Source organism: Thermobia domestica, chromosome 1 (assembly GCF_964235325.1).
Source record: "Thermobia domestica chromosome 1, izTheDome1.hap1.1, whole genome shotgun sequence".
Lineage (NCBI taxonomy): Eukaryota > Metazoa > Arthropoda > Insecta > Zygentoma > Lepismatidae > Thermobia > Thermobia domestica.
The window spans coordinates 26,158,672-26,185,697 of record NC_137454.1 but is presented as its reverse complement, the minus strand read 5'-3'; the positions used below and the strand labels follow the sequence as shown (position 1 = coordinate 26,185,697).

General features: G+C 30.6%; 1 protein-coding gene across 1 annotated transcript in view; it reads left to right on the top strand.

Annotated features, from left to right (window-relative positions):
* The window catches only part of LOC145683886 (choline/ethanolamine transporter flvcr2a-like), a 193,117-nt gene extending 166,675 nt beyond the window's left edge, over positions 1-26,442 (top strand). The window contains exon 8 of the mRNA XM_081755528.1: positions 4,858-26,442. Within this exon, the coding sequence (XP_081611654.1) occupies positions 4,858-5,179 (322 nt within the window). The 3' untranslated portion in view covers positions 5,180-26,442. The remainder of the gene's footprint in view (positions 1-4,857) is intronic.
* Positions 26,443-27,026: the final 584 nt, after the last annotated feature.

The window sequence follows — 27,026 nt, the reverse complement described above, 5'->3', positions numbered from 1 at the left end:
TTAAATGGCCATGGTGATTTCCCCATTGGAATAGAAATTTTAAAACCCAAAAGAAAGCAGGGTTCACCCGTAACCCGTTCAATCGGGATTTTCCCTGATCGTTCCCTACATGATACTAGTTTTCTTACTGTGCTTACATACATTTGAGTCTCATTGTATTATGATTATTATCTTCCATAATCGAAATAACTAAAGAGAAACGGGATTTTACTTACTTTCACTTTAAATTAATTCATTTCGGAATTTGATTTAAATCAACGATTTTTATTTAAAAAATCAAGTGATTTAAATCTTGATTAAAATCGTGATTTAAATCAGACTGATTTAAATCAATCCACCCTGATTTATACCCATTGAGTTCCATAAAGTTTCATGTTCAAATCTAGATTGTAATGCAAATATTAAGAAAACTTAATAATATACAATTTTATATATATATATATATATATATATATATATATATATTACGATAATAAGTACTAACTCATCTCAATAATGTTACTTTTATATCCTTCATAGCTGATATTTCAAGTGCTTCTCGCGGGCAATTGTCTTCAGAGCTTAGGCTTAGAATTTTTTCTGTGCTGGTCTTCACATAGTGTCACGTAACAACATTGATGTGTGTATATAAAAAATGTTTATAATATAGTATAATTTGGTTAGTACATTAACAACTAATGAAATCTGTTTTTGTAATTTTTATTAATTTCGTCTTTGTAATCTTTTACGATGAATATTGTTATGTCTCCCAATCGATGAATGTTCAAGTTTTTGTATATACAATGTTACCAAATTAAACACTGTTGCCAATTAATGTTCCAATTGACTACTTCTTTCTGTCATTTTTCTATGACCTCAAAGATTTTTACAAACTTAAATTTTGTTTTTTATTGATACAGTTTTTAATGATCGTATTCCAGTCCTTCTGTAAGTTTCCTTTTTCAGTATTTAGTAGCGGATTTATTATCTTTATATGATAATTTTCGAATCCGTCCCTTTTAATATTAGAAGCGTTATGATGTTGGACTTTCAACTTCTGAACTATATGTCTTGTAGTTTGGAGACATTTTGATAACCTTAAGATAGTTTCTTTATACTCACGGGAATTCCTTATGTATTTCTTTTCCTGGTGCTAATGTTTCTTTTCGTCATTCTTATATAGGTAGCGTTGCAAAAACAAAAGGCCATTTCTAATATTAAAAGGGAACGTATTTGAAATTTATTATATAAGGACAATAAACCCATTATTGAACACTGAGAAAGGAAATCCTGAGAAGGACTGGAATAAGATCGTTACCAACTATAAGAAAATTTAAAATTACCAACTATAAAAAAGAAAGTTTAAGATTGTAAAATCTTTTAGGCCATACACAAAATGTAGAAAAATGATTGAACAGTTAGAAAAATGATTGATTAATTCGCAACAGTATTTAATTTGTTAACATTGAATGCAATAGAACATTGCATAGAACATTGTACATTCAGGAATTTGAACATCCATCGGTTGTGAGACAATAATATTCATCGTAGAAGATTACAAGGATAGGATTCCTGAAAATTACAAGAACAGGTTCGATTAGTTGTAAGTGCAATAACCAAATTTTTACCTTACCTTATCTTTTGGTACTACAGTTCTTGCAGGACTTTCACCTCCTTCAGGATAGATTTGTGTTCTTTTTTGTTCTTTGCTTTATTTCTTCTGCCGTTACTTCCATCTTTTTTAGGTCGTTTAATACATCATTCAACCATCTGAGTCTCTGTCTCCCTTCGTGAGTTTCCTCGTAGATTTGTTTCATTCCTCTGTGATCTCCCATGAGTTCTAGATGTCCCAACCATGGGCGCCGACAGAGAGGGGGCAAGAGGGGGCAATTGCCCCTCCCTGGATTTTCGAGAAAGGTTAACATTTATAGGCTCTTCTGGTGACAATAGTATACTTTTAAAATCAACATTCACTAGATGATTAGAGTAACAAAATTAAGTCAAACCCATCCCCGAGATTTTAATCTACTTCTCTCCTCCATGTGACGTTTCATATTTTTTTCAGTAATAATTATATTCATCGTGATGCTGCATGCAATGCTAAGTATTTTGAATGATGGTATCCGTCAGTTGAGTTGAAAAGATAATTTTGCATTTTGTTGTTTCTTTTGCTGACGTGGTGTTGACAGCAATGAAGTTTTGTTTTGTTAGGTTTCATTCTAGCAATTATATATATATATATATATATATATATATATATATATATATATATATATATATATATATATATATATATATATATATATATGTGTGTGTGTGTGTGTGTGTGTGTGTGTTGCCCCCCCCTTTGAAAATATCGTGCGGGCACCCATGCTCCCAACCATCCTAACCTACCTTTCTTTATTTCTGTTACTATGTCGCTATTATTAGTTCTAAGTCTGAATTTGTTCTTATCCTATTCCATTTTTGCATATAGGCCATATATCTTCCTTAATATAGTTCTTTCCCATCTTCTTAATTATTCTTCTATCTTAATTGTTAGTGTCCATACTACTGATCCATACATTATGACACTAACCAAATTATACTATATTATAAATATTTTTTTAATATATATATATATATATATATATATATATATATATATATATATATATTGTACACACCACTGTTGTTACATTATACTATTTAAAGACCAATTCTAAGCATAAGTCCTAAAGATAAGTTCCCGCGGGAAGCACTTGAAATATCGAGTACAATAATAATTTAAATGAGTGTAGTTCAGTGTGCTATAAAGTTAAGAGAATTAAATAGTGCTTTGTACCAAAAAGAGATTTTTATTTTTGAAGATGCAATCATGCAATCACTCAGATTACTCAGTTTTATTACAACGACTTATACAATAATATTTTATTTATGTAGAAGATAGAACAACAGTAAAGGTAGCAATACGAAATAATTTTACTATTGTAAATCATGTAATCACAATATATATTTACTTTTTTTATCAAAAGAATTATTATGATTTTTGTTCTTCTAGAAACATTACTATATTTTTGTTAATAAATTATATCTCATCATATGATATTTGTTTTTATGGTTTTTTGAAAATTGCGTATAAAAAATAAATAAATAAAATAATATAAAATTATGAAATTTTCAAACGTTTATAAAACATGCTCAAGCTAAAATAATAATAATAATAATAATAATAATAATAATAATAATAATAATAATAATAATAATAATAATAATAATAATAATAATAATAATAATAATAATAATAATAATAATAATAATAAACCATCATATATCAAGTATTTTCAGGCTTAATTTAATACATAACAGTGGACACTAAATGTTGACGCAAAAGGTCTCACTCGTTTTGACAAATCAGATTGTTCAGCAAAATAAAGACCATCGTTCTCAATTATATTTCGCCATCGATTAATAAGCATCCAGATCTAAGTGAAATACCGCTTTTTGAGCTTTGAATAATAAAACTCTTCAGATGGTTCCTCAACTTTCTCAAACGACTCAAAGCAGAGACTGAATACTGCGTAGCATAATAATAAGGCTCTCTAGTTGTCCAAACTTCTGCTTGGTTTGATTGCTGATAAGAGATTTGGGATTATATGACGAATCAAAGTCGTGCACTTCGTTTTTCACTTATTTTAAATACTGTCGATTTGCTGTTAGTTCTGCGGTGATGGCACGACCATTTGGCACAAGTTCAATATGTTGAACACTTATAAAATTCCACTACACACAGATTACCCTTTCCCGAACTAATATAGACACGGAATGAATACAGGAACTTTTCCACTAAACCCATAGTTTATTTTGATTGTGAATGATCAAGTAAATTTACTTCTTACCGAACGCCACAATGCGCTTCTAAAACTGATTTCAATGGTTTATTGAACAGCCAGAGACAGATCTTGACCTGTTGTTTGACTTACGCTCTTGAGCAATTGTTGCCGAGGCTTTCTGTACATAAAATCTAGCTAACGAAAATCATTCAAGGCGGTCTTCTTATCGCTTTTCAAATCACGCCTATTTGACAGTTGTCTGAACTGTCTGACAAATATTTTTTCAGAACTTTCTGTAGCTTCTTATTGCCCAACTTTGGTGGTCTACCGGAACGGGTTGATACATCAGATTCCCACCATCTTCAAAGTACCTGTATCATCTCAATGCTTCCGATTGATATAACATTCCGTGCTCTTCAGATTCGCAAGAATCTTTCATATCGTCTTTCGCCCACAGTTGCACTTTTTAACAATAACATATGACAACTCGCAGCTCGGATAGGTACAACTTCACTTTCAACCTGCAAACGAAACAAATTTGATAAGCAAGAAGCCTGGCAATTCACAAAACCACGGCAACTATGCAAGAAACTAAGATGCATGTGAATACATACATTCCATCAATGAGTCATAACTTTCTCCTCAACTTGATATTATAGAATATTGTAGCGTGTATGACAGCAATAATAATTTAACCTATAAACTACGGGATATTTTGTTTTCAAAATACCCTGTTTCTTGTCTTAACTTTGGATATTTCGATTTCGAAATGGTACTACAATAACTTTTGTAACACGTTTTGTTTCATGTGTCTTCGATAAATAGGACTGAAGAAATGGACTTCTTTGTAAACCCTTATGAAAACGCTTTAAATGTAGTTTAAAGGTAAATTTCCTCCGTAGTTTAAAGGTTAAAGAATTTACCTCCGTAGTTTAAAGGTTAATGAGCTTGTTTCTTCAGCAATAAAGGTTAATGTTCTGGTTTGGAATCTACAATGCTCTTTACTATTTTATATTTTAACTAATTGTGTCAATTAACGGTTTACTTTCTCTTTTTCATTTTCCAGTTTTTTCATGACAGGGTACTTACCCGTCGGCTTCGAATTCGCTGCAGAACTAACTTACCCTGAATCCGAAGGCACATCATCAGGTTTATTAAATGCCTCTGCTCAGGTATTTGGTATATTATTCACCATGATGTATGCATGGGTATTTAACCAATGGCATGATCTGCCAGCAAACCTTGTAATGGCTGGGACGTTAGTGGTAGGAACTATTTTAACTGCAATTATTAAGTCAGATCTTCGCAGACAGGCAGCTCATATGAAACCTTCTCTGTCAGATGGGTTATCAGCGCCTCTCAATTCTGATCATTCAATAAATCCTTAAAGAGAAACTAGAAGTTTCTAACAATTGGAGTCAATATTCATAAAAACAATTTGAAGAACAGAATTAATTGCAATTTCAATTATTGTGTTAGTGACATAGAAAAGTTACCTATCTGTTGGCTTTTAAAAGTAGATTACGCTGTCAACATTAAGATTAGTTATTTATGAAGTAATCTGAAATTTAGGCCATTATTTATTATTTTGAACAACAAAGTGAGAATACGTTTTTTTTTTTTTTTTTTTTTTTTGTACGGCAAGAAGGGCGCATTGCAAATTTAACTATAATGTATTGTGTATATATAATGTAATGAAATAACGTTGAAAAATTTTGACAAAGTTTTAATATCAAGGTTATTGTGCAAGCTATTTATTTTCTATATAACTGTAACCTTTCATTTGAAGATGGTACTGTAGATGACTATATGTATATACCTCTATATAAGCTGATAGTAATATATTGTAAAAAGAGTAAATTGTACTTTTCGTTTTGACTTTTATTAATTACAAAAGTCTAGATTAGAATTGAGAGATTATCCACGTTATAATATTACCTAAGATCTGCATTTACGTACAAAATAGCCTCCGGTTCACATCTTAAGTTGATAGAAACTATAAGTTGAAAGATATATAGTGCTTTCTCTTTTAATTTATATAGTTATGTAATGGTGGTCTCATGATCTTTTTCTTTCAAAACATCTTTGAACTCATTTTTTGTTTATAGAACAATGCACTGTTATGACGCGGTATTTTGTTTTTCACACATACATATAAAGAAAATATCCCTTCAGTCTCATGATTTCTAAAAGATATTTGGACATTGAAGGCAGAAAGCATAAGGTCAGCAAAGGGGGCAGAAGTTAATGACAGATTGTACCGTACTCGCTGAAGAAGGTGGCAATAAGAAGTAAATTATTCAATGCATCAGCCACAGGAATCAAATCTAAAATTATATACAACAAAAGCACGTATCATATTAGCCAAGGAAATACAAAACCGATTTATAGTTTTTTAATTTTTTTTTTAAATCTGAAACAAATTACTCGTACTCAAATAATTCTTCTTTACATCACAGTATTGGGAGCGGTGATAATGTCTAGAAAGAAATGTAAGAAAACGGCTAGTACTCACCGCAAAGAACAAAGTATTCTTTTAAGTAGCGCTTTCAGAAGACCCTTCTTCCACCTTCAGCTTAGATCCAATTCTAAGAGGATTTAAAACATGCGGGAGAAATGAGGATAAGTGAAAAAAATGGTTAAAAGGAGTAAAAAATGCGAATGTGCTCAGCTATTCTGGTACAAGTATTCCTTGATATTATAAAAAATATTCCCTATTTGTACTAGAATAGCTAAGCACATTCGCACATAGAAATATCGTAGCTTTCAACAATTATCCGGATTGACAGCGCATTTTAAAGACTATACCTATAGCATTGCGGATTCATGTTTGCGAAAACAGCAACTGAACGAAAAATTAAAGAATCCTGTTACATTCATAAAGAGAAACCTACACTCAATTTAGACAAAGAAGAAATAAATGTAATTTGGAGTAGTGTTTTTACCACTTATTTCCGCCGTCTGGAAGGTAAGAAAAAAAAAAGATAGTGAACAGTGACGAGCGAGTGAACATTTGCATGTGTTAATTTTTGACAGAAGACCTGTGCTTCACATTTTTTAATCATTTCAATCATTTTATTTTACCTATCCACATTTCTTCCCCATGTTCTTCGAGTCGGATTTAAGCTGAAGATGGAAGTAGAGTCTTCTGAAAGCGCTAGTTAGAAGAATACTTAGTTTTTTTTTTTTTTTTTTCGGTGAGTACTAGCCTTTTGCTTACATTTCTTTCTAATTCTTTTGTATGTTACTTTTATTTTTAAAAACGAAATAACTTGAGTCAAATTCCGAATCAAAGGGCTTTTTTTTTCAACGGTGAACTACAGTCGTATCTCTTGAACGCTGAGTAAATGTACCCGAGTTACGGACGCAGCTACATGTAAGCAAAATCAACTTTAAAAAAATATATTTGCACTTCGTTGTGGTACAGTCTTCAATTTTGAAAATGTTTGAAAAGAAAGTTATATTATATTAAAATTACTTTTCTCTCAAATAAAACACAAGTCAGCATCTTACATTGATACCATCTTCTACAAATAAAAGTCTAAACATGAAATACGTTGCAAATTAAACTTAAGGACAAAAATGTTACAACAGGTTCACTTGACGAAACTTGAGCTTACATTTAATCAACATTGAAAAGTAGAATTTACTCTTCGGCAATATATTATCTGTTTTCTTTCATTAGTGATAATAGAAATATGCGAAGCACAATACATTTAGGCGCACATAGAGAAAAATAGAATCTTAAGTATAAACTCACAACTGTATATAAGAAAACCAACCAAACTGGTGTAAGAGCTTATAGGTAAATATGAAAACTCTTCGTACAAAAATATTTTGATGATACGACGATATTCACTGTTGGTTAATTCAACAAACAAATATGAGTTCTGTAACTTGGCACAGTTTTATTTTAGTATTACCTGTAATTAAAACAACTATGCTGTGTGTAAGTTATTATGTCCTTGTTTCAAAATCAATTGTAATGATCATTTTTTTTTATTTGTTTAAAACTATGTTAAGGCTGTCATATCTTCTGATTCTTAGTTTTAACACGTTATACACATATTTCTTAATTTAACCAATAAGATAAACAGTGTTTCTTGTTATGAAAAAAATGACATATTCCTCTCTGTGAATTAAGGAAAAAGAAGATATTTTACCATTTTGACAGCAAAAAGGAAAAGCAGTGATAGTGATTTAAAATAAATGTCTTTCTCGACCACTCAGTATATTTAATCATCTTTAGTCTTCAATTGTAGTGTAGTAACTGGTAGTAATAGATACATTAGAAACACATGTCTATTATTTATATCTACAAATATTACTTTATATGATTTCTAGATACAGGTAATCTTTAATCAACAGTGGATATAATAATAATGATGATAAAGATAAAATAATAATCATAATAACATCTTCCACAATGTGACAAACTTACGTATGTATAGATGATAAGAGTCTTCCGCTATTTTTTTATACCGTTAAAAATAAAATACAACAACATTTTCAAAATAATTTCTATTTGATAATAAAGTGTGCAATGAAAAATTACTGCCCAAATACTCAGGCTCAATCAAAATTTTGATACCAAATTATTCACAGTTATCAAACAAAAGTTTTGTTCTTTCAATGAACATTTGATTATAAATTTGCAGACAGGAGATTTTAGCTTGAAAAGAATTAGAATTTTATGAGGGGAAAGTAGTTTTGTGTGTGTGGTGAAATAACACAAGTTTGATTCCATTTATTTCGTGTATTCGTTTCATGTTATTTGAAGTGGAAAAATGTATATGTTAAATATATTTAATTGAATAATATTTTATTAAAAAATAAATCATTATTTGTATTGATTCATATAGATATATCATTTTAAATTAAACTAAGTGTAAGTTGTCCATATAGATATACCGTTTTAAACTAAGTGTAAGCTGTGTTTATTTCAACTCGCATTAATTTTAAAGTAACACTTCCCTCTTGAAGATAAGGCTTACATTGGATGGCATTTAGTATCTCCCTCGAATCCATCGACCTCTCCGGAACTGGTGCTATGACTTACAGTTAGCCGTTGTAAACGACCTCGTTTATGCGTATACCCACCATTGCTGACACGGCTGCTCCTTACGGATTCATACCGTCTCTTCCTCTCGGGACCCACTGCTTCGCTCCTGACCTGACTCTATTAGATAGTATTCGTGCTTTCTAGTGATTACCTAGCATAAGTTTGTTCGTGCTTTAGGCACTGTAGTTTTTATGCCATGCATCCACATAATATTTATACTCATCACAATTACAAGTAACAAACTGTAATCACTAATATGTGATCCAGGGTCACTAACAAGTAATTTTGGGGAGAAACTAAATAATACCCTTTACATTTATGTATTTTTAGTTAATCGAGTACCTTTGTGGCAAAATGTTTCCAATAACAGACTAAAAAAAATACACAGTCTCAGGCTTTAACTGACATTAGAACAATAAAGTTGTTAGGCTTATTTTCCATTTTAGTGCGTTGTATCTGAGAACATTGACACTAACATCTAAAAAGTGACTTTATGTTTCAAGTATATGGATTATTACCTTGACTTTGTGGATATAATGCAAAGATCTACCAAGCTTGATTTTTCTTCTTGAATTTACCGGTCAAATATTTAAATCAGGGATGCAAATAACCACTCGCTCACTCACCCAGGGAGAGTGGTTTATCGGTGTGGGCAAGTTTTTAATATCACTATTATTTACAGTATTTCCAAGGTAAGTAAATGATTTCTGTTCTGGGATGTGGGCTACTTGCTTTTTTCTTGGGCTAGTAAAATTTTGTTGCTTATTTGCAGCCCTGATTTAAATCCTATTTTCCACTACAAACATAATTTTAGAGGGATATTTTTAATATAGTATTTAGAGAGTTCTGCAATACATTCTTCATACAAGTTATAGTTCTGCCATCTTCATGATGACAATCATAATTATTCAGTTCGATTCAATTCCGTCAAATACTACAAAAGTTATAATCTGTTTTTAATGATTTGATTGTATCTTATCAATGAGTCTTGATATATAAGTAATAAGACAACAAATAAACAATGAAAAGACGATAGTTAATTTTTATATATATGAATATCAAAATAGATTTCAAAATAAAGATAATTAAAATTGCTGAGTGGAAGGAATGGGAAATGACAAAATGTTCAAATTATCCTTCATCACAAGCAACAGACTGATTACTTTCCCTTATAAATTAGCCCATGAATTGCTTGATTGTTGTCAAATACAAGAACTCAATTCTCAAACAGTAGCAAACACCTGTTCCATTTAGATAGTTTTCACAGTTTTGATATGAAAACTAGTCTTGTCTTTGTCACAAACAAGTTCCTTATCATTGAAGTTGGAAACAAGTCATTTTTAAAAATTTTTAACAGACGTAGAAGTGAAAACAAGAAATAAAGATAAAAGAGCTAGTTGCATTGGAATTGGAAACAGATATATTGAGATTAAAGCTCGATATTGAATTGTACAAAAAGTATTACCATCTTTCCTCTGCAGGTGTGTTTACTTTATCTTTCACTAGCATAATAGATTATTATTTTAAGACAAAAGACAAACACAACGAGATTGTATTTGTAGTATATAGGACTTTCTGAGTGCGAGTGTACTTTCTCTTCCCTTCATTGTTCATGATGGAGTAGTATACTTAAAACCGTGGCTTTTAAGATTTGTTCTTTCTGCAGAAGGGGGGGAGGTGAATGATGTCATTGCACGGTTCAGCAAATTCCAAATCCTGACCTGTAATAAAAATGCACACAAAAATTATAGAATTATATAAGATCTCTTGAGAGTATTAAAAAAATCAAGAAATGGAACAAAACGTTTGTTTGGTAACTCATACACAGTATATCATAAAAAGATTTTAATGCATCAAGACAGTTTATTAATGTACCATAACATCCTTCCTACAAATGAACAACTGTGAAAATTTATCTAGAGTTAATATTTGTATAACTAACCGTATTAGACCTAAATATTTTTTTTTCAGAAAGTTACGAAGACAATAAAAATCTCTTTGTGATATTGGTCAATTCCTCAACTTCTTAAATTTGGTATTTTTAGAGTAGTATTATAATACTTTCATTATCTCTTTGAAATATGTCTTCCAGTAAACTTTTTTCTTTTTTTTTTATAAATATGAAAAACTGGTATCTTTTCATGGTATCATAAATACGTTTTTAACAGTTGATATAAAAGAAATATTAGGCTGTGATGGAAGATATTAGTAAGTAAAACTGTGTTTATTATTATTTTTTGTAAATAAGACTTCAACTCAATAGATTTTAAATTTACTAGATATGTCTATTTTATCAGTACATATTTAAGAGCAGCACCAGCACTTGTTTAACTATTCACAGTAGAATGTAAGTCTATTAAGTATAAAAATATGAACTTATATTTAGATAATAAGTTTTATCTATAAGATATGAGATTGCCAATAAATTTTTTACAGAAATATTGTCAGCTGGTTTATACAAGAAATCAGGAAAATTTTCAACGTAACAAGCTCAGAATGATTGAAAATGGTACAAATTGATAACAGAACGGTAATGTTTGGAAGGTGTGGGTAGATTTTAAACTTCCACACATATATATTTCTCTCTATATAATATATATTTATATTTCTAAAGCAAATAAAAAATGATAATAAATAAATAAATAAAAACTTGATAATATCTCTGTTGCTTCTATCACACGTAACGGATTTATTACAAATATTAATAATACTAATAAAAACCTACATGCGTAAGGATTCTAGTTATATAAATCATTTTGTGTAGTAAGTGTTGTATGTTTGTACATTCCATACTATGTAGTTCTCAATTTCGTGATGTATTAATGTTGGTGAAGATTTTGTTTTTTATGGTAAAGAGATGTACGTATATACATATATATCTATATATATATTTGTGTGGTTTTTGTTATATTTGAATGTTGACTCTATTAATATTGTGTGCCAAATTCATGTTTTAATGCAATGAAAATAGTCTCAGAAATGATTTAAAAAGATACTTCTACTGAAGCTAGTCGTATAAGTAAATGTTCTGCGTTTAGTCAAATTGAGACAATAACGTTAGATGTGAAATAGTTGACGTATGGTGACTATAGAATATATAACATATATTATTGTAAATGTTGTTATTAACCATACAAAAATATTTTAATTTTTGTAATGGGTAATGTTAGAAAACCTTTATTTTTCTTTTTTCATGTTAAATTCTATTCAAGAGTTAAGTAATGAAAGATATATATGTCTGTTACATAGTTAATTTAAATAATAAGTTATACACAAAGAAACTTTTAAATTATATACAGATTACCAAACTAGAAGTAATTCAAACGAATTATTTACCTTTGTATATTTCACATAAATCATCTTATGTGACATTCAAAATAATAATTAATTTTTGTTTTCGAAGGCTTGCTTTAGATGGAAGCATTTATCTTATGAAATATATTGTTACCCTTTCATGTAAAACAAACAAACAAACAAAAATAGTATTTTTTTTTTAAAGCAAACAATGCTTTTATTTCGTAGTGTCATTCATAACATCAGTTGGATCAATTGTGGCCGTTATACTCTCAAATGAATCAAATCAAATATAAGTATTATATATATAATGAACATAAATTATGTTTCATTTTATTTAGATGCTCTAATTGTTCTTATGAAGTGTAGGAAAGTATATTTAGATTTTGTAAGGGATGATGTTAGAAAATGTTTATAATCTCTTCTTGAAAATATTTTTAAAATTTGAAAAGGAATAATAACATAAAGTGAAAGAAAGATTTCACATGCGAGGGCTGTCCATAAAGTAAACGTTTTGAAATAAAATAGTAATAGAATGAACAAACCAAATTGTATTAAATATATTTGAAAGTTACAGTCTTCAGCTATTTTTCCATATAATCGCCATGCAAATTAAGGCATTTATCATACCGTAGGACAAGTTTTTCAATACCGTTGCGGTAGAAATCTGCCGATTGACGATTTCAACTACTGGCTTACATCTGCATGACGTTCGGCGTCAGTATCAAAGCGTTGTGTAGCGAGTTCCGTAATCGTGAAACGGCGATTTGCACGAATTTTGTCGTCGATTTGCCTCACCAGTTTATCAGACACAAGGCTAGGCCTACCCTCGTATATCATACCATCAAGTTATTTAGCATTTAAGTTAGAAGGCAATAATAATGAATACATATAGTACTTGGTAAAAGCTGCCCAACTAACAAATACTATAAATGTTTTAAAGTTTTTTTGTGTGTGTTAGGGTGAGAGTGATATGACGGATATTACTGAAAATGCTTCTGTCGAAAAGCAAACCTAATGATAACTGATCCCATACATCACTTGAGATATTTGATTTTAAGTTGAAAGAAATGATTTATGTTGTTGCTAAAGAAATTTTCTTGTTATAAACTGCACATTTGTAGTAGTAGTAGTTAAACTCAAGATGTGCAAATGTGTTTCATAAACGTGAATCTGGAGTAGGCAATATATATTATAAAATAGTAAATTTATATAATATACACAGACCCAAGACATAGCTTGTATATATATGTACAGCATGAAAATTTTAACTTTGTGACATCACTCAGAGTGATGTTTTGTATGCATAGGTGCTCAAGATATTTATGTATTTTGTATCTGTACGTATCCTAATAATTTAGGATTCGACAGGTCATTTTACTGTATGTGTATGTAATCTATATTATATCATAAGGTGTCTTTATAATATAAAAAAATTACTTCCCTTTCAACTAGAAGTAAAGAAAAATTAAATGTTATAATATTTTGTCACACATGATATCCATCTGTGCTAAAGTGTGAAGTACTATAATATATATTTAGTCTGGACAGATTTAGTGATAAAATTCAAAATAATTCACACACGATGCTGGACTTCGTCATATATATATTAAGGGTATTGTTTAGATTATGCTATATTTATACGTGAAACTTCTGAGCTGTACTCTTACAATTTATTATAATACTTTTACAGTACGAAAATCGGTACAAAAACGGAAAGGAAATTAGTTTTGTTTATATTTTTGTTTTCTCAAAAAGTTAAGTAAATAGTGCTTTTTTTTTTTTTTTTTTTTGTAAAAAAAAATGCTCCAAAAGCAAAACTTCATTAACGAATACCATCAAGTGTACAGCCAAGTCAATCGAATCATTAATAATTTCCGTAAGTTTATTTTCTATTAGCTTCTTAGTTTTTTTCTGGGCCTATTCAATGGTCTTTAAAAGAAGCAATTTTTCATCATTAATCTATATTCCTTAGCTTAGTTTCCATTACAGTTACGTACCTCGTCGTTAGCAAATACCTGGACCTATTTATCTACACTATATTCACATTTTGAAGTTGTGTAATTTTCTCCATTCACCCATTTGATTGTCCTCTTATATTGGACCCCAACATGGCTGTAAATTTATCCTCAGTATGCTGATGGGATGCATATCTCAAGTTAATAACGTTTATATTTGTCTAAGCATCTGTTTTATTAATCTTCACCGAAGACGTTTCAGGGACCGGTGTGTTGCTTTCTTCAATACGATTCCTTGAAGAAATTTTACATTGTTTGAAAAATCACATTAATTACTGGTAACATTCCTGCACTGTGGAATAAATTATTATCAAAGCTATTTTCTTATTTACGCTGAATTTACTTCTCAACTTTAAAATAAACGCACTTAGGCACTAATGATGAAATGATCCTAGTTTTCTTTCGTTGCTTATTTCAATTGCCTTCTTCCTGCCGAGTTCCAAGCTCAGAGATGAGAGGTGGTATATTTAAATTGTAGACCAAAAAATATTTTGTTTTGGTCTGAATTTACTGCTTTTCTTTAAAATTAGAGGATTAGTAATACAATGAAAAATTTCTTATGAATAATATCAACTTACCAACAAATAGTAAACAGAACTCTCAGTATATTTTCCAAATTGGACGATTAATTAAATTAGTTTTCCAGTAACTTGATTATCTGTGCATATTTTACATTTTTCAATAGCAATTTTTTCTCTGTCTTTTACAAATTCAAAATATTAGTCCAATTCTTTTCATAATGCAGTTATTATTTTGTCTCCTTTCCTGCTATGATACACCTTGGTATGTTATGCGTTACGGTGCATGCTTAGTAGTTTGGTGGGTGGACAAAGATATGTACTGTGAATCAATCAATTGCTTCCTTTAAGCCAAGCAGCTCATTCCTAAAGTAGATTTCGTTCAGAGTGAAACAAGGGCTCCTGTGTATGTGTTCTTTATGAACGCATTATTATTATTATTATTATTATTATTATTATTATTATTATTATTATTATTATTATTATTATTATTATTATTATTATTATTATTATTATTATTATTATTATTGTTCTTGTGTAATTATACTCACTATCAGCACAATTAATGCCATAAAATTTCCTGTCGCGAGCAGTCATGTGAATAAAGCTGTACCGATGGAGGCTTCATTGACTATTAAAGTTATAATTTATTACGTTAAGAAAGATTTCCTTATAAAGTTTATGTTCACCCACCATGCCTGATAATAAAACCCCTCGTACTTTTAGGTGGTGGGTTTAGTGAAATTTATTTGCTCTCTCGTTCCAATGGGTGGGTCAGCTATTTAACAATTTATTAAGGAATAAATTTATCATGCCTATCATGTGTTTACAGGCATATACATGACAGTACTAAGAGGCGTGTGCATTACATAAGTTTCAAAGATCCCTTTTAAAATCAATTATCTTTATTTAAAAAAAAAAAAAAAAAAAAAAAAAACAGCTTCACAAACACTTTCTAGCCAGATGGAGAAGTTTAGTGTCAAAATGAAAAAAAAAAGTATTATAATACTTTATATAGTTAAATTTTGAAACATAACTATACAAATCAGTGGTTAAATTCAGAGAAAAGCCGGATCCTACGAGATTGCCTTAGAACTGTTGCTATAGATTAACAGTACCAGTGATTTGTATTCGGTGTAGCCGAAAAAGTTCAGTAAAATAGGGGAAATCAAACAATTCTGGTGAACACGTTTTCACAGATGAATCTGTATGTTTCTATAAAGATATTAGACATCATCTATGGCCATATTGTACTCCAAATCTCATGGATTATCATGTCGAAATTATCTTTGTATTGCTTATCCGCGTCACTTGAGATATCTCAAGGTCATAAAATACGAAGGATTCATATTAGGTGAACGCACGACTCATTCCACAGTATTTGTGAAACCAATCCAATGTCCGGAAAGATAGTCATTAAGCCAATGACATACTGCAATGGCATATTATAGTACACACCTTTCATCACTGAGGCTAGGCGCCGAGGGCGTCCAATGTCTATATTAAAAGACTCCAACCACTTCATGACATGATAAATTAGTGGTAGCTGAGTTGAAACAAAGTGAACCACTGAATTTTCCTTTCCGTGGCAAATTTGCAATTGAACCAATCGTCTTGAAGGTGTGTTATTGGTGTTCAGGACATTGCCTCTTGAACTCGCTGTTGGAAGCGATATTTCGGACGAAGCACACTTCGTAGTTACATGAGAAGATGATTTCAACACATTCCTGTATCGTGTTCTATTGTTGAAACCTGGAATGAAAAAATGATTTATCCTATTTATCCTATGTACGAAGAGCTATGTATCCTATGGGCTAATGGGGAATTGTCGGCAGTATAATGAACTCTGTACAGTACAATGAACTTTCTTTTTTATGGAAGACAAAACAAGTAAGAATTCAGAAAATGAGCTGTGAGTCTAACAATTCTGTAGAAACAGTTATGTTTATTGTTCACAAGACAACATTACCGTTTGCACAAAAACTTTTTAATGTACCTTCTTTTGCCTCCATGTCGTCTCTTCTGTTTCTGAGGACGATCCGTAGACAAAATAGTGTTACAGTTTAATTTGATGTTTCATCTTCAAGGAAAACAATTTGGACGTAAAATTGGTTATGTTTTATTTAGAATTACTCTGAAAGAATTTAGATAGAAAGCAATATATTTACTTAGAAGCTGTACAAAACTTGAAAAAAAAATAACGATATTTTTTATGTCGGAACAATTTTATGACCATAGTTTGTGACTATAAAAAAGTGAAACTTAACCTAAAGTTTACATTACGATAAACACGAATATTAGTAACTTCAGCATACGTACATATATATAGCTAGGTATACGATATATTCCTAAAGATACAAAGACAATAACTTCTTTGTGATATAGGTCAATTTCTCTGTGACCATAAAATTCATTTTTAGAGCAGTGTTAATGCTCTCATTAGAATGTCTTCCATGATTTTTTCTTGAAGTTTTCTAAACTTATACTTACTGGAAATGTCCTAATCGTATCATTAGAGTTTATGAATAGAAAGAAAGGCTGAAATAGGGAATTATTATAAATAAAGTTTATTTTTGTACATAATATATTTATATACATATATTTATGTATGTTTAATCAGAAGATATTAAAATCATCACCAATACTTACAAGGAGACTTACGGAAGTGTCACTCACCGATTTCAATGAAACTTTGCATACTTGTAGAACATCGAAAAATAATCGACACGTATTTTTTATTTCAGCAATGGTGCGGGCTTAAGGGTAGAAACTACCCTTCGAACGTAGGGGTGGTCTCCAAGCATATATAGAAAATAATCATTTAATGTAGAAGAAAACATACTGCCAGGGGGGTTTTAGAGCAGCTGATGCATAATCTTACTTGAAAATTACAAAATTCAAAATGGGGGATCTAATATGATGATTACAAATACAAAAGGTCTTCTGGTTTGAAATGCTCTGTAGTTAGGCAAGAACAATCATAGTTGTCAGGTGTTACTGCGAGAAGGTTGCTGACCGATTTGAACGCCTTTCTGTACGTATTTTAACGGGATGCTTGATTAAAGTGCGTCTCTACACCTCTCACTATTAGGAGTGCTTATTTAAAGTGAGTCCCCTCGCCTTTCACTATAGTCCAAAACAACCTCTTTAAATCTGAAAATGTTCTTGTGAAAGCATCAAATTAGGGAAAATTAACAACAAGTCTTGTGAGATCATGGTTTCAAGAGGTTTCTCTCCTAGCGTCTAATGCAAAGTCCATTTTATTATTCGATTTGTGGAGTAATCACAATTCATCAACTACTTTAAAGAACAAAAGAGTACCTCAAAATAGAAACTCTTTCTGCATGAACAACTGGTAGGATTAAACCTCTTGATTTGTTCTTCTTTAGGCCGTGGAAAAATTTCTCACATTGTCCTTCTCTACAACTATAACATAAATTTACATCTCGGTATTAATATAAGAAATATTCAATTACTGATTCATAATCAGTTTTTTCTCCGATATTTGCAAATATTATTAGGTATCAGTAGTACAAAAGCGGTTATTTGGAAGAAAAACTATCTGCGTTTGAGAATCCCGCAACATTTTTTTCAAAGATTCTGCAGCATTTTGCGATTTGTTTACAGTTATTTCCGTAATAAGTGTGAGTGATGTAAGCGATGTTTATACATCACACACTTTTTGCGGAATATTATTACTGTAAAACGTTTTCCCGATAAATTCATAATTATAACAATTGAGGATATATGAAGTTCTGACGTAGTGAGAGACAAGGGGACTCACTTTACATAAACACACCGACTAGTGAGAGGCGAAAGGACTCACTTTCAATAAGCACCCCGAATAATGAGAATGAGAGTGTTCCAGTTTCTAAAAGTCACAATTATTTCAATAGAGAAAGAAGATTGCAAAACCAGGAGTTGAAATAATTATGAGGTTCAAAAACTGGAAGACATATATAAAATTAGTAAGTTATATTAGATTTAATATATGTTCCCCGAATACGATTTAAATTTCTTAATGGTAATTGAAAACCGAAGGCACTACCTACTCGGTAAAGTTGTACAAGATTTCTCTTCGTATTTCGAATTAAATTTAAATTAAAATATAAATTATAGGGTGAAACACAATCTTAAAATAAAAAAGACGTCTAGTCTGTAAGTTTCTTGATTAGAATCAAGAGGAACAAAATTACACCATTACGCAACGATGTGGTTGATTTAAAATCGCGTGGCGTGGTGCTGTAGGAACATAGTTATCTTCAGTAGTATTGTGGATAATGATCGAAGAAATTCCTAGAATGAGCTTAAACCTTTGTTTTAAAATTTTAACCTTGTGTTTTACTTACTTTAGTCATTCCAAGTGTTGCATATCTTTATGATAAAATAGAAAAGTTATCAGGCAGCAGCGGAAATTAGCTTCTCAGTGCTTTAATTAAATCAAAAATGGCCATATAATAGAAAAATAAACTTTTATTACATTTAACAAGGATAACGAAAACAAAGATTTCTGTAATAATTGTAAATTTCGATGTTCCGCTTAAAGAAAGTAATTTTGAGGCAGCTTTAGAGTACACCATTATATTATAATATTGCCACGTGTTTTTAACAAAATCATTACTTTGAACGAAACATATAATTATATATTAGATAATGCATTTCAAATAATCAAATGAATAAAGGTTCCACTTTCCATTAAAATAAGGAAAATACGTCACTGCACATAACTTCATAATTTTACAACAGTTAATTTACTGTAATTTCCACTCATTTTTCAATACTGTTCACTTCCAACATAATTGTCACTTTTAACTGTGATATACTTTTGATTTATAATACACCTACCTGGTTCCAAAAATCCAATTTAGGTAGGTTATTCATATTCCAATTAGAACTAATTTTGTAGAAATTTTGACTATCCGTAGACGTGTTGACTATCCAAACTACATTCGACTAAATGGAGAAACACTTCGCTTTTACTTGTGACGTAAGAAATTTCCTAGATATCAACATCTACTGACCTACATTCAGTTACCAAGTAGCAGCATGAAAGTCAAGACCAAGGACGTCGCCTTGAGAACCAAACATTTAGCTATACTAAGAACTCTCTTTCCCCCATTTTTTTTCTTACGGCAATTAAATAAAATCGTGTAACACAAGGAAGGATTACAATTTGGTTCGATATATGACAAAGAGAAACTTGACAAAGCTTATAAAGCGGCGAGTACGTTCAATTTTCAGTTACGTTATAAATATTTTCTTCATGTTGTGACGTTCTGTAAACTATTGTAAGTTTTCAATATTCTGTACACTCTAACGATCAGATGTAAATCGAAAAGCAACCATCGGAACGTTTCCTGAGCTCTGAAAATATAGCCCCCTAAGGGCAATCCTTTCGCACAGCTACTTCTGAAAATCATAAACTTGAGACCTGGTATAATACTACTCTGTCCTATGAACAATGTAAGTGAATAAACAGTTCTCAGTTTATGAATGCATAGTTTTTTAGAGGAAGAGCAGTAAAATTATTCATGATAGAAAACGAGCAATATTACAGTAGTCTTACTCAGAAGGTCAGTTCTGAAAATTGATCAGCTCCTGTCTTTGTAGATGCTATTACACCTACATATTAGCTCAAAGTTCCTTATTTCAGAATTTCTGGAACTAATTAAACCGTAGTTTACTCACTAAATGTTCAATAATAACACTCAAGATAAAATATATTTATACTGATATATTTCCCGAAGATTTTCTGCATTTACCTTGTTAGTTTTCACAAAATTACTTCTTTATAATTGAAAATACATCTACTATTAATAGCTTCTTTACGTATTATATCCGAACTGACTAGAAAAACATATTTATACATGTCTGGCCACAAAACTTAACAAATTAAACATATAATTACTCTATGAAATTAAGTGTTCAGGTCTGGCCATAGAAGAAATTGCTATTATACGTTACAGACTGTTGTCCATATCAATCGTTATAATGCCGACGGATTAAAGAAAGCTTTCATATTTGAAAACAATAATATAGTTCTTCTTCTTGCAAAGACGGATTTAAGCTCAGACAGTTCATTCATCATCGGTAGAATAATAAACACAATGCAGAATGCAGCGTAATTTTTTCTTCGTGTACTTTAGAGTAATAATATGTCGCTTCGAAAAACTGTGTTCAATTCGGTAACTTAGGGAAGAAAGAAGTATTTAATCATTACTAAAGAATAATGGGTCATAAATTCATTGACATTTCAACAGGAAAAAATGGCTACGTTACTTGTTTAGTGTTAGCAGCAAAAATAGAACTGAGACTAAATCTCGGAGGATTCCGGTCGAATTTAACAACTGATTATAATGCTAAATAGTGTGACGTCATATATATTTTGTTTTAATTGGTGTAGCATCAAACTGATTGTGATGTATGAGAACCCTGATTACACGTAATTAGCAAATGTTAGAAGCTGTATTTTGTCTGTTAATATTCTTGTGAACTCATCTATTTAAATAATATATAACATGAAGTAACTTGTTAAGTAGCTGCATGTGAGATCAAGATTAGCAAATAATGTATTATCCTGTCTGTGTAAACATTTTCATGCGAGTGTTCCTACATAATTTCCTCAAACTAACCAAAAAAGAAATAATAATAATAATAATTGTTATAAAAATTAGTGTTATCTATGTATCTGTGTATATTTATTATGTAGTGCCATGAGTATAAATAAACTGTGATTAGCGTAATGGGTGACAATATTTCCTTATGAATATTGTTGTGATCAGTAGACTGTTGATATAAACGTTTAGTGTTACGCGTATATTAAAACAAGTGGTAATAAATGAAATGTGTCAGTTTTTTTAGATGTTGTGTAGACGTTTCAATTTACAAGATCAAAACCATACACAGGGTTATCACAATATTTCGGCCTACAGTCCTTTTTTTTAATTTTTTTTATTCGTTAATAACATTAAATAGGATAAGAAAAGCAAGATAAAAAATATTAACAGATGTTTTTGAATTGCGCTGAAAATATGTTTGTGTTTTTAATACATAATAAATGTTTATGAAGACATTTTAACTATAATAGAAGAGGGTCAGAGGCGGATCTAAAAGGTAAAAACTGGGGGGACCAACCACAACCCAGACTTAGTAAGTATGTCATGAGTTTACTTTCAAAAAAATATAAATAATAGCTTCAATTATTTTTGTCACTCAAAAACTAGAGGGGGGGGGGGGCTCCGGCCTAGATCCGCCTCTGAAGTTGTTTTTTATATAGGTCTATTGTAGCAAATTACTTTAACATTTTACGCATTCAAGAGATTGGAAACACACGTACAATTTATGATTTTAAAATGTTAATATTAAGATAAAATAAGTAGTAATGTTGAGTGTATTAACGTAAACTGTGTTATGGCAGACATGTGAATTGAGGGTAAGCAAACAATTTGGTTTGTTTCATGAACTCGATACCGTTTAAATATTGTAAAACTTCTTGTCATTTACAATTCAACGTAGAGAATTGCTGAAAAGTTTACCTAAATAAATACTGTAGAAGTAAGTGTTAAAAATATATAATAAAACCGTTAAATATATATATTTCTGTTATTAAGTATGAAAATGTTAATGTTATGTCTATTTTATGACTGTTGTATTTCATTTTATTGTGATAGAAAAGGTTTATATCTGTCCTAATTTCGCATTTGTGAGTGAAATAATCAAATATTTATTTCATTTCAAGATATTTATTTGTAATGAAATGAAATTGCATTACGAATTAATAACGTCAGTATGCTTACAGCAACTTGAAGATTTCAGTTTACACAACTGTATCGTATCAAAAACTGTATAAATTATATCCGCTATATACTTTTGAAAGTTGCTTGAAGAGTTAAGTAAAAAAAACATAGAAAACTATGGGAGATACTTCAGTAAAATGAACATTTTCTTTCCGTTTATAGTATTCCATAAAAGGTATTCTCTCCGAGGTCATCATTTTTCTCCGAGGTCATCATTTTGAGTAGGGATTTAAGTGAAATAATTTTAAAAAGTTAAAGAAAGTGTCTTGTTATATAATAAGCAACATCATGATTGTTTGTTAAAATATATATTAAATTATGAATGATTATTAATATATATATATATATTAAATTGTATAAATCAATAATTTTGTATATGTGAGGGGGACTCCGAAAAATATGTTTCCCCAGGCGACTGTGGAAAGAGGTGGGGATGCAAGACCAAAAATAGCATGTGACATTAAAGACTAGAAAAGTAAACACACTGCTGAACAAGACTGCACTTATTTAATATAAAAAACACATTTACACGTGACGTTTCGATCTTCTAGCCAAGATCCTCATCAGACGTACACTCAGACGTGCAGTCTTGTTCAGCAGTGTGTTTATTTTTCTGATTTTATTCGCAAGACGTTGACTATGAGTGTGTGTCAGATTAAAGACTAGATGTACCTTTATTTTTCCACATAAGTACCACATACATTGAGACATTTGTCATACCGGTCTATAAGCTTCAAAAATCCTTCCAGGAAAAATTCAGGGCTCTGTGTACGGAAGAAGCGTCGAACAGCTTCTGTGGCTTCAGTATTGCTTCCATAGCGCCTTTCGTCGAGCGTCTTCTTCAAAGCCGGAAATAGATAGAAATTTGTGTCTGGGTGTGTTGCGCCTGCAACCGCTGTCTTGTCCCCCCCCCCCCTCATTGCTGTTCGCTTTCCTGAGGAAAACGAGAGGGGAAACTTATTTTTCGGACTCTTCCTCGTATACTTATTGGTATTAGTTAATTAGCTTAATAATGCAACCATTGTTATTGAAATGTTGCCAAATACAATTTAAAAAGAAAGAAAAATTGATTATAAATATCAAACCAACTTAATTTTTGTGTTTTCATGAAAATTGTATTAACAAATTAGTAGTTTTGATGAAATGATATTGTGAGCAACTATAAAGTCTAAAATAGCATATAAAGAATCAGAAATGAACTATTTGGAATACTGAATGAAGTATTATTTGAAGATAGACTAGAAAAAAACTTATTTTTCTAGTTACTTTTTGCTGAAGAATGATTGTCTATACTTATAAGTAGATCTCGGATGTTCATATTTTCAAACATGAGCTTTTAATGTAGCTTCTAAAAAGTTTTTAATACACTCATCAATTTAATTTACGGTATTAGAAACATCAGCAGCAATATGATGAAATTCGAATTATCACTTCATTCAGAGTATCATTTTGTGACAGAGCAGTATTCTGTCAGACGTATAAAAATTCTAATATTAATCAAAGTTTAGGCCCCAGACAAATATACATAGTATTCCTGTGCCTTGGCTTAATAGGTTTAAAGAAATCAATTTAGAACATAATATAATTTTATAAATTTAATTTATGCATAAAGTCAGCTACTTTCAAACCTTACAAATCTGTCTGATATGGCGGGAAATATCGAAATTTGTCATTAGTCTCTAACTGTTCGCTAGAAGCAAAATGGAGTTTTGTACTAACATCCGAGTTTTACTTTATGTGGTTTTTCTCCTAAAATATTTAATCAAGAAATGTTAGTTTTTCGTATTTAAGAAGAGTTCTTCCACGTTTTTAGTAATAAAGCAACATTTATCTCATTGTTCTTCCAAACAGAAAGTAATATTAATAATAATAACAACAGTACAAAATGAAATATTTTGAGAATATGTTACGGAAAAATTTAATAAATATTTCTAAGTAACTTAAGAAACTAATAGCACGATTCTATTTACACAATTATTACTAAAACATCCTGAGTATTCCCTAGTGTATGAAATTAGGAATTGAAATTTCTCAAATAGTAGTATCTCAAAGTTTCCACTAGAGATATGCATAAGTTGTAATTCGTGTTAGAATTGGCAGTGACGTCACTCAATAGTGTCTCTATGGTGTGGTCCCCGATTTCCATGAATCTCCTTAGACATGCAGTCAGCATGTAAAGTGTGCTGTTTTTATCTATTTGTGACTGTACCAACCCATGCGAAACATTTTGTTATCTTGTTGAAAATGTTAACCATAAATTCGATAAATGAATCTGTCAACGTATAAATTACTTCACAAAAATCCTCTAATGGTTCTTGCCAAGTCATTTTCAATAGATCACAACTGTTTCTTTACAACTTATTGCTTAAAAATCACTGCTCACAGGACAGTGTTCTTAGTTCGTTTCAGGTTATTATATGGAATTAACAAGGTTTCATCACACGATAGCATTTTTAAATCGCAAATATTTTTTCTTTACAGGTTGTAGATTTTGAAAAGAAGTCACTCACGTGATACCATTCTTAAATTGCAAATAGTTCTTTACAGGTTATATAGCTCTGAAAAGTTTTCCTTATATCATGGCAGCTTTCTTAGATTGCAAATAGTACTTTACAAGTCATAGCTTTGAAAATACTTCCTCACACTATGAGAGCGTTTTTTAGATTGCAAACAATTCTTTATAGGTTATAGCTGTGAAATTCTTCTTTATATGATAGTCTTCTTAGATTGTAATTAAGTCGTTTTTTCACAAGTTATAATTTTGATATATATACATTTCTCACGTGGTAGCGTTCTTAAATTGGAAATAGTCCTTTACAAGTTATAACTTTTATAAAGGTTTCCTCACATCATAATAGCTTTCTTAGATTGCGATTAAGTCTTTACAAGTTGTATCGCTATATTTTCTTTCTCTCATTGTAGCCTTAATTGATTGAAAATAAGCTTTCTTTATATGAGTTCACAGACAAGTAAATTATCAGAAATTATTTTAGATTTCATCGTGAAGGTATTGGAGGAGATTCTTTACCAAGTCATTTTAACATTGTCAACTCTTCTGATGTCGCCTGATCTTTGTCTGTTTTCAGAACAATATTTTCCTTGCGTATTTATCTCAGACGTAGAGTGAAAATAATCTATGTTCATATCTTTTTCCCCTCTTACTTACAAAATGGAAACTTAAGACTTCACATTAAAATAAAAAAAAAAAGTAAGAGAAACGTCATCGATAATTAATTTTATATTTATTTACTAGATCTAATAAATTCAACCAGTTACTATTGTTACCCATTAGCCAATATAAGACTATGTTACGTTACAAATGAGAAATCAGCCAAGGACTGCTTAAGGTGCCATAGATACATTAGTTAGGGGAGATTAAGATTTATAATAACAAATTAATAGTGTTAAGAAAATAATATTTAAACAGATGAATGACACACTTTCCTCCATTTTTAAAAAAAATCTTTCGGAGAAAAATATGATTGAAAATTTAGTGATGGAGTTTTTAGTAGCTTATATTCCTTACCTTGCTGTGAGATTTCATTTCTCAAATTTTTATGAGCAGTCCATGCCTTAAATGATATTTGTTTATCAATATCTCGCATTAGCTTATACCGTAATTCATACTTGATTAATATAATTGATACGATAGTTAGACTCATTACATGCTGACATTTTGGTAGTTAGATCTAAATTAAATAACGCTATTATATATAAACACCATGCGTTGTCGGTCACTCAGGATTAGAAGTTACAAATTAGGGAACAAAATTACCGAAAACATAATGTACGTTATGTTGTAATCTTCATGTCAGATTTTATTGTGTATAGTCTCAGATTTTATTGTGTATAGTCTCATGTAATAGATTTTAAAAAGTGGAAAACTTGTTATTGTGGTACTGCTTGTAGACTGTAAACAGCTGCTAGTAAATAAATACAGGCCAGAAAGGTTTAAAAGTAAAATATTAACATTGGTTTTATTTGTTTGTAATAACCAGCTAATTTATTACATCATAACCAGAGATCTTTTTCTAATTTATAGAATGTAAACAGTGTCTCATAAAGAATCTAACTTTTAAAATGTCTGACACTTTTGTTGTAGTAAGTTGGCAGCACTGAACGTTACATGATTTTCATCTGTGTCTTTGAGATTAGTTGTCATGGGTCACCGAATAGCGCATCATCGTCATCGACAAACATTTAACAGTCTCTACACAATATTTCCCATATTCGTAATAAGTTTTCACTGTGACAACATGCTGTTCCGTCATGAAGCGCTCCATTCCTACCCGTATAGAAAAAAAAAGACAATCATGCAACTATTTGGCGCTCCATGACTACTAACCACAAAGACAGCAAATGAAAATCGTGTAACGCTCAGTGTTGCCAACTTATTAAAACAGAAAAAAATGAAATGAAATCTTTGAGTTTTACGTCCCACGGTTATGCCGGTTAGGCTAAAGGAGACGGTGATGATGAGTAATGAATGAAATGGTGGAATGAAGAAAGTGGGAGGAAACGGGAGAACCCCGAGAAAACCCACGAGC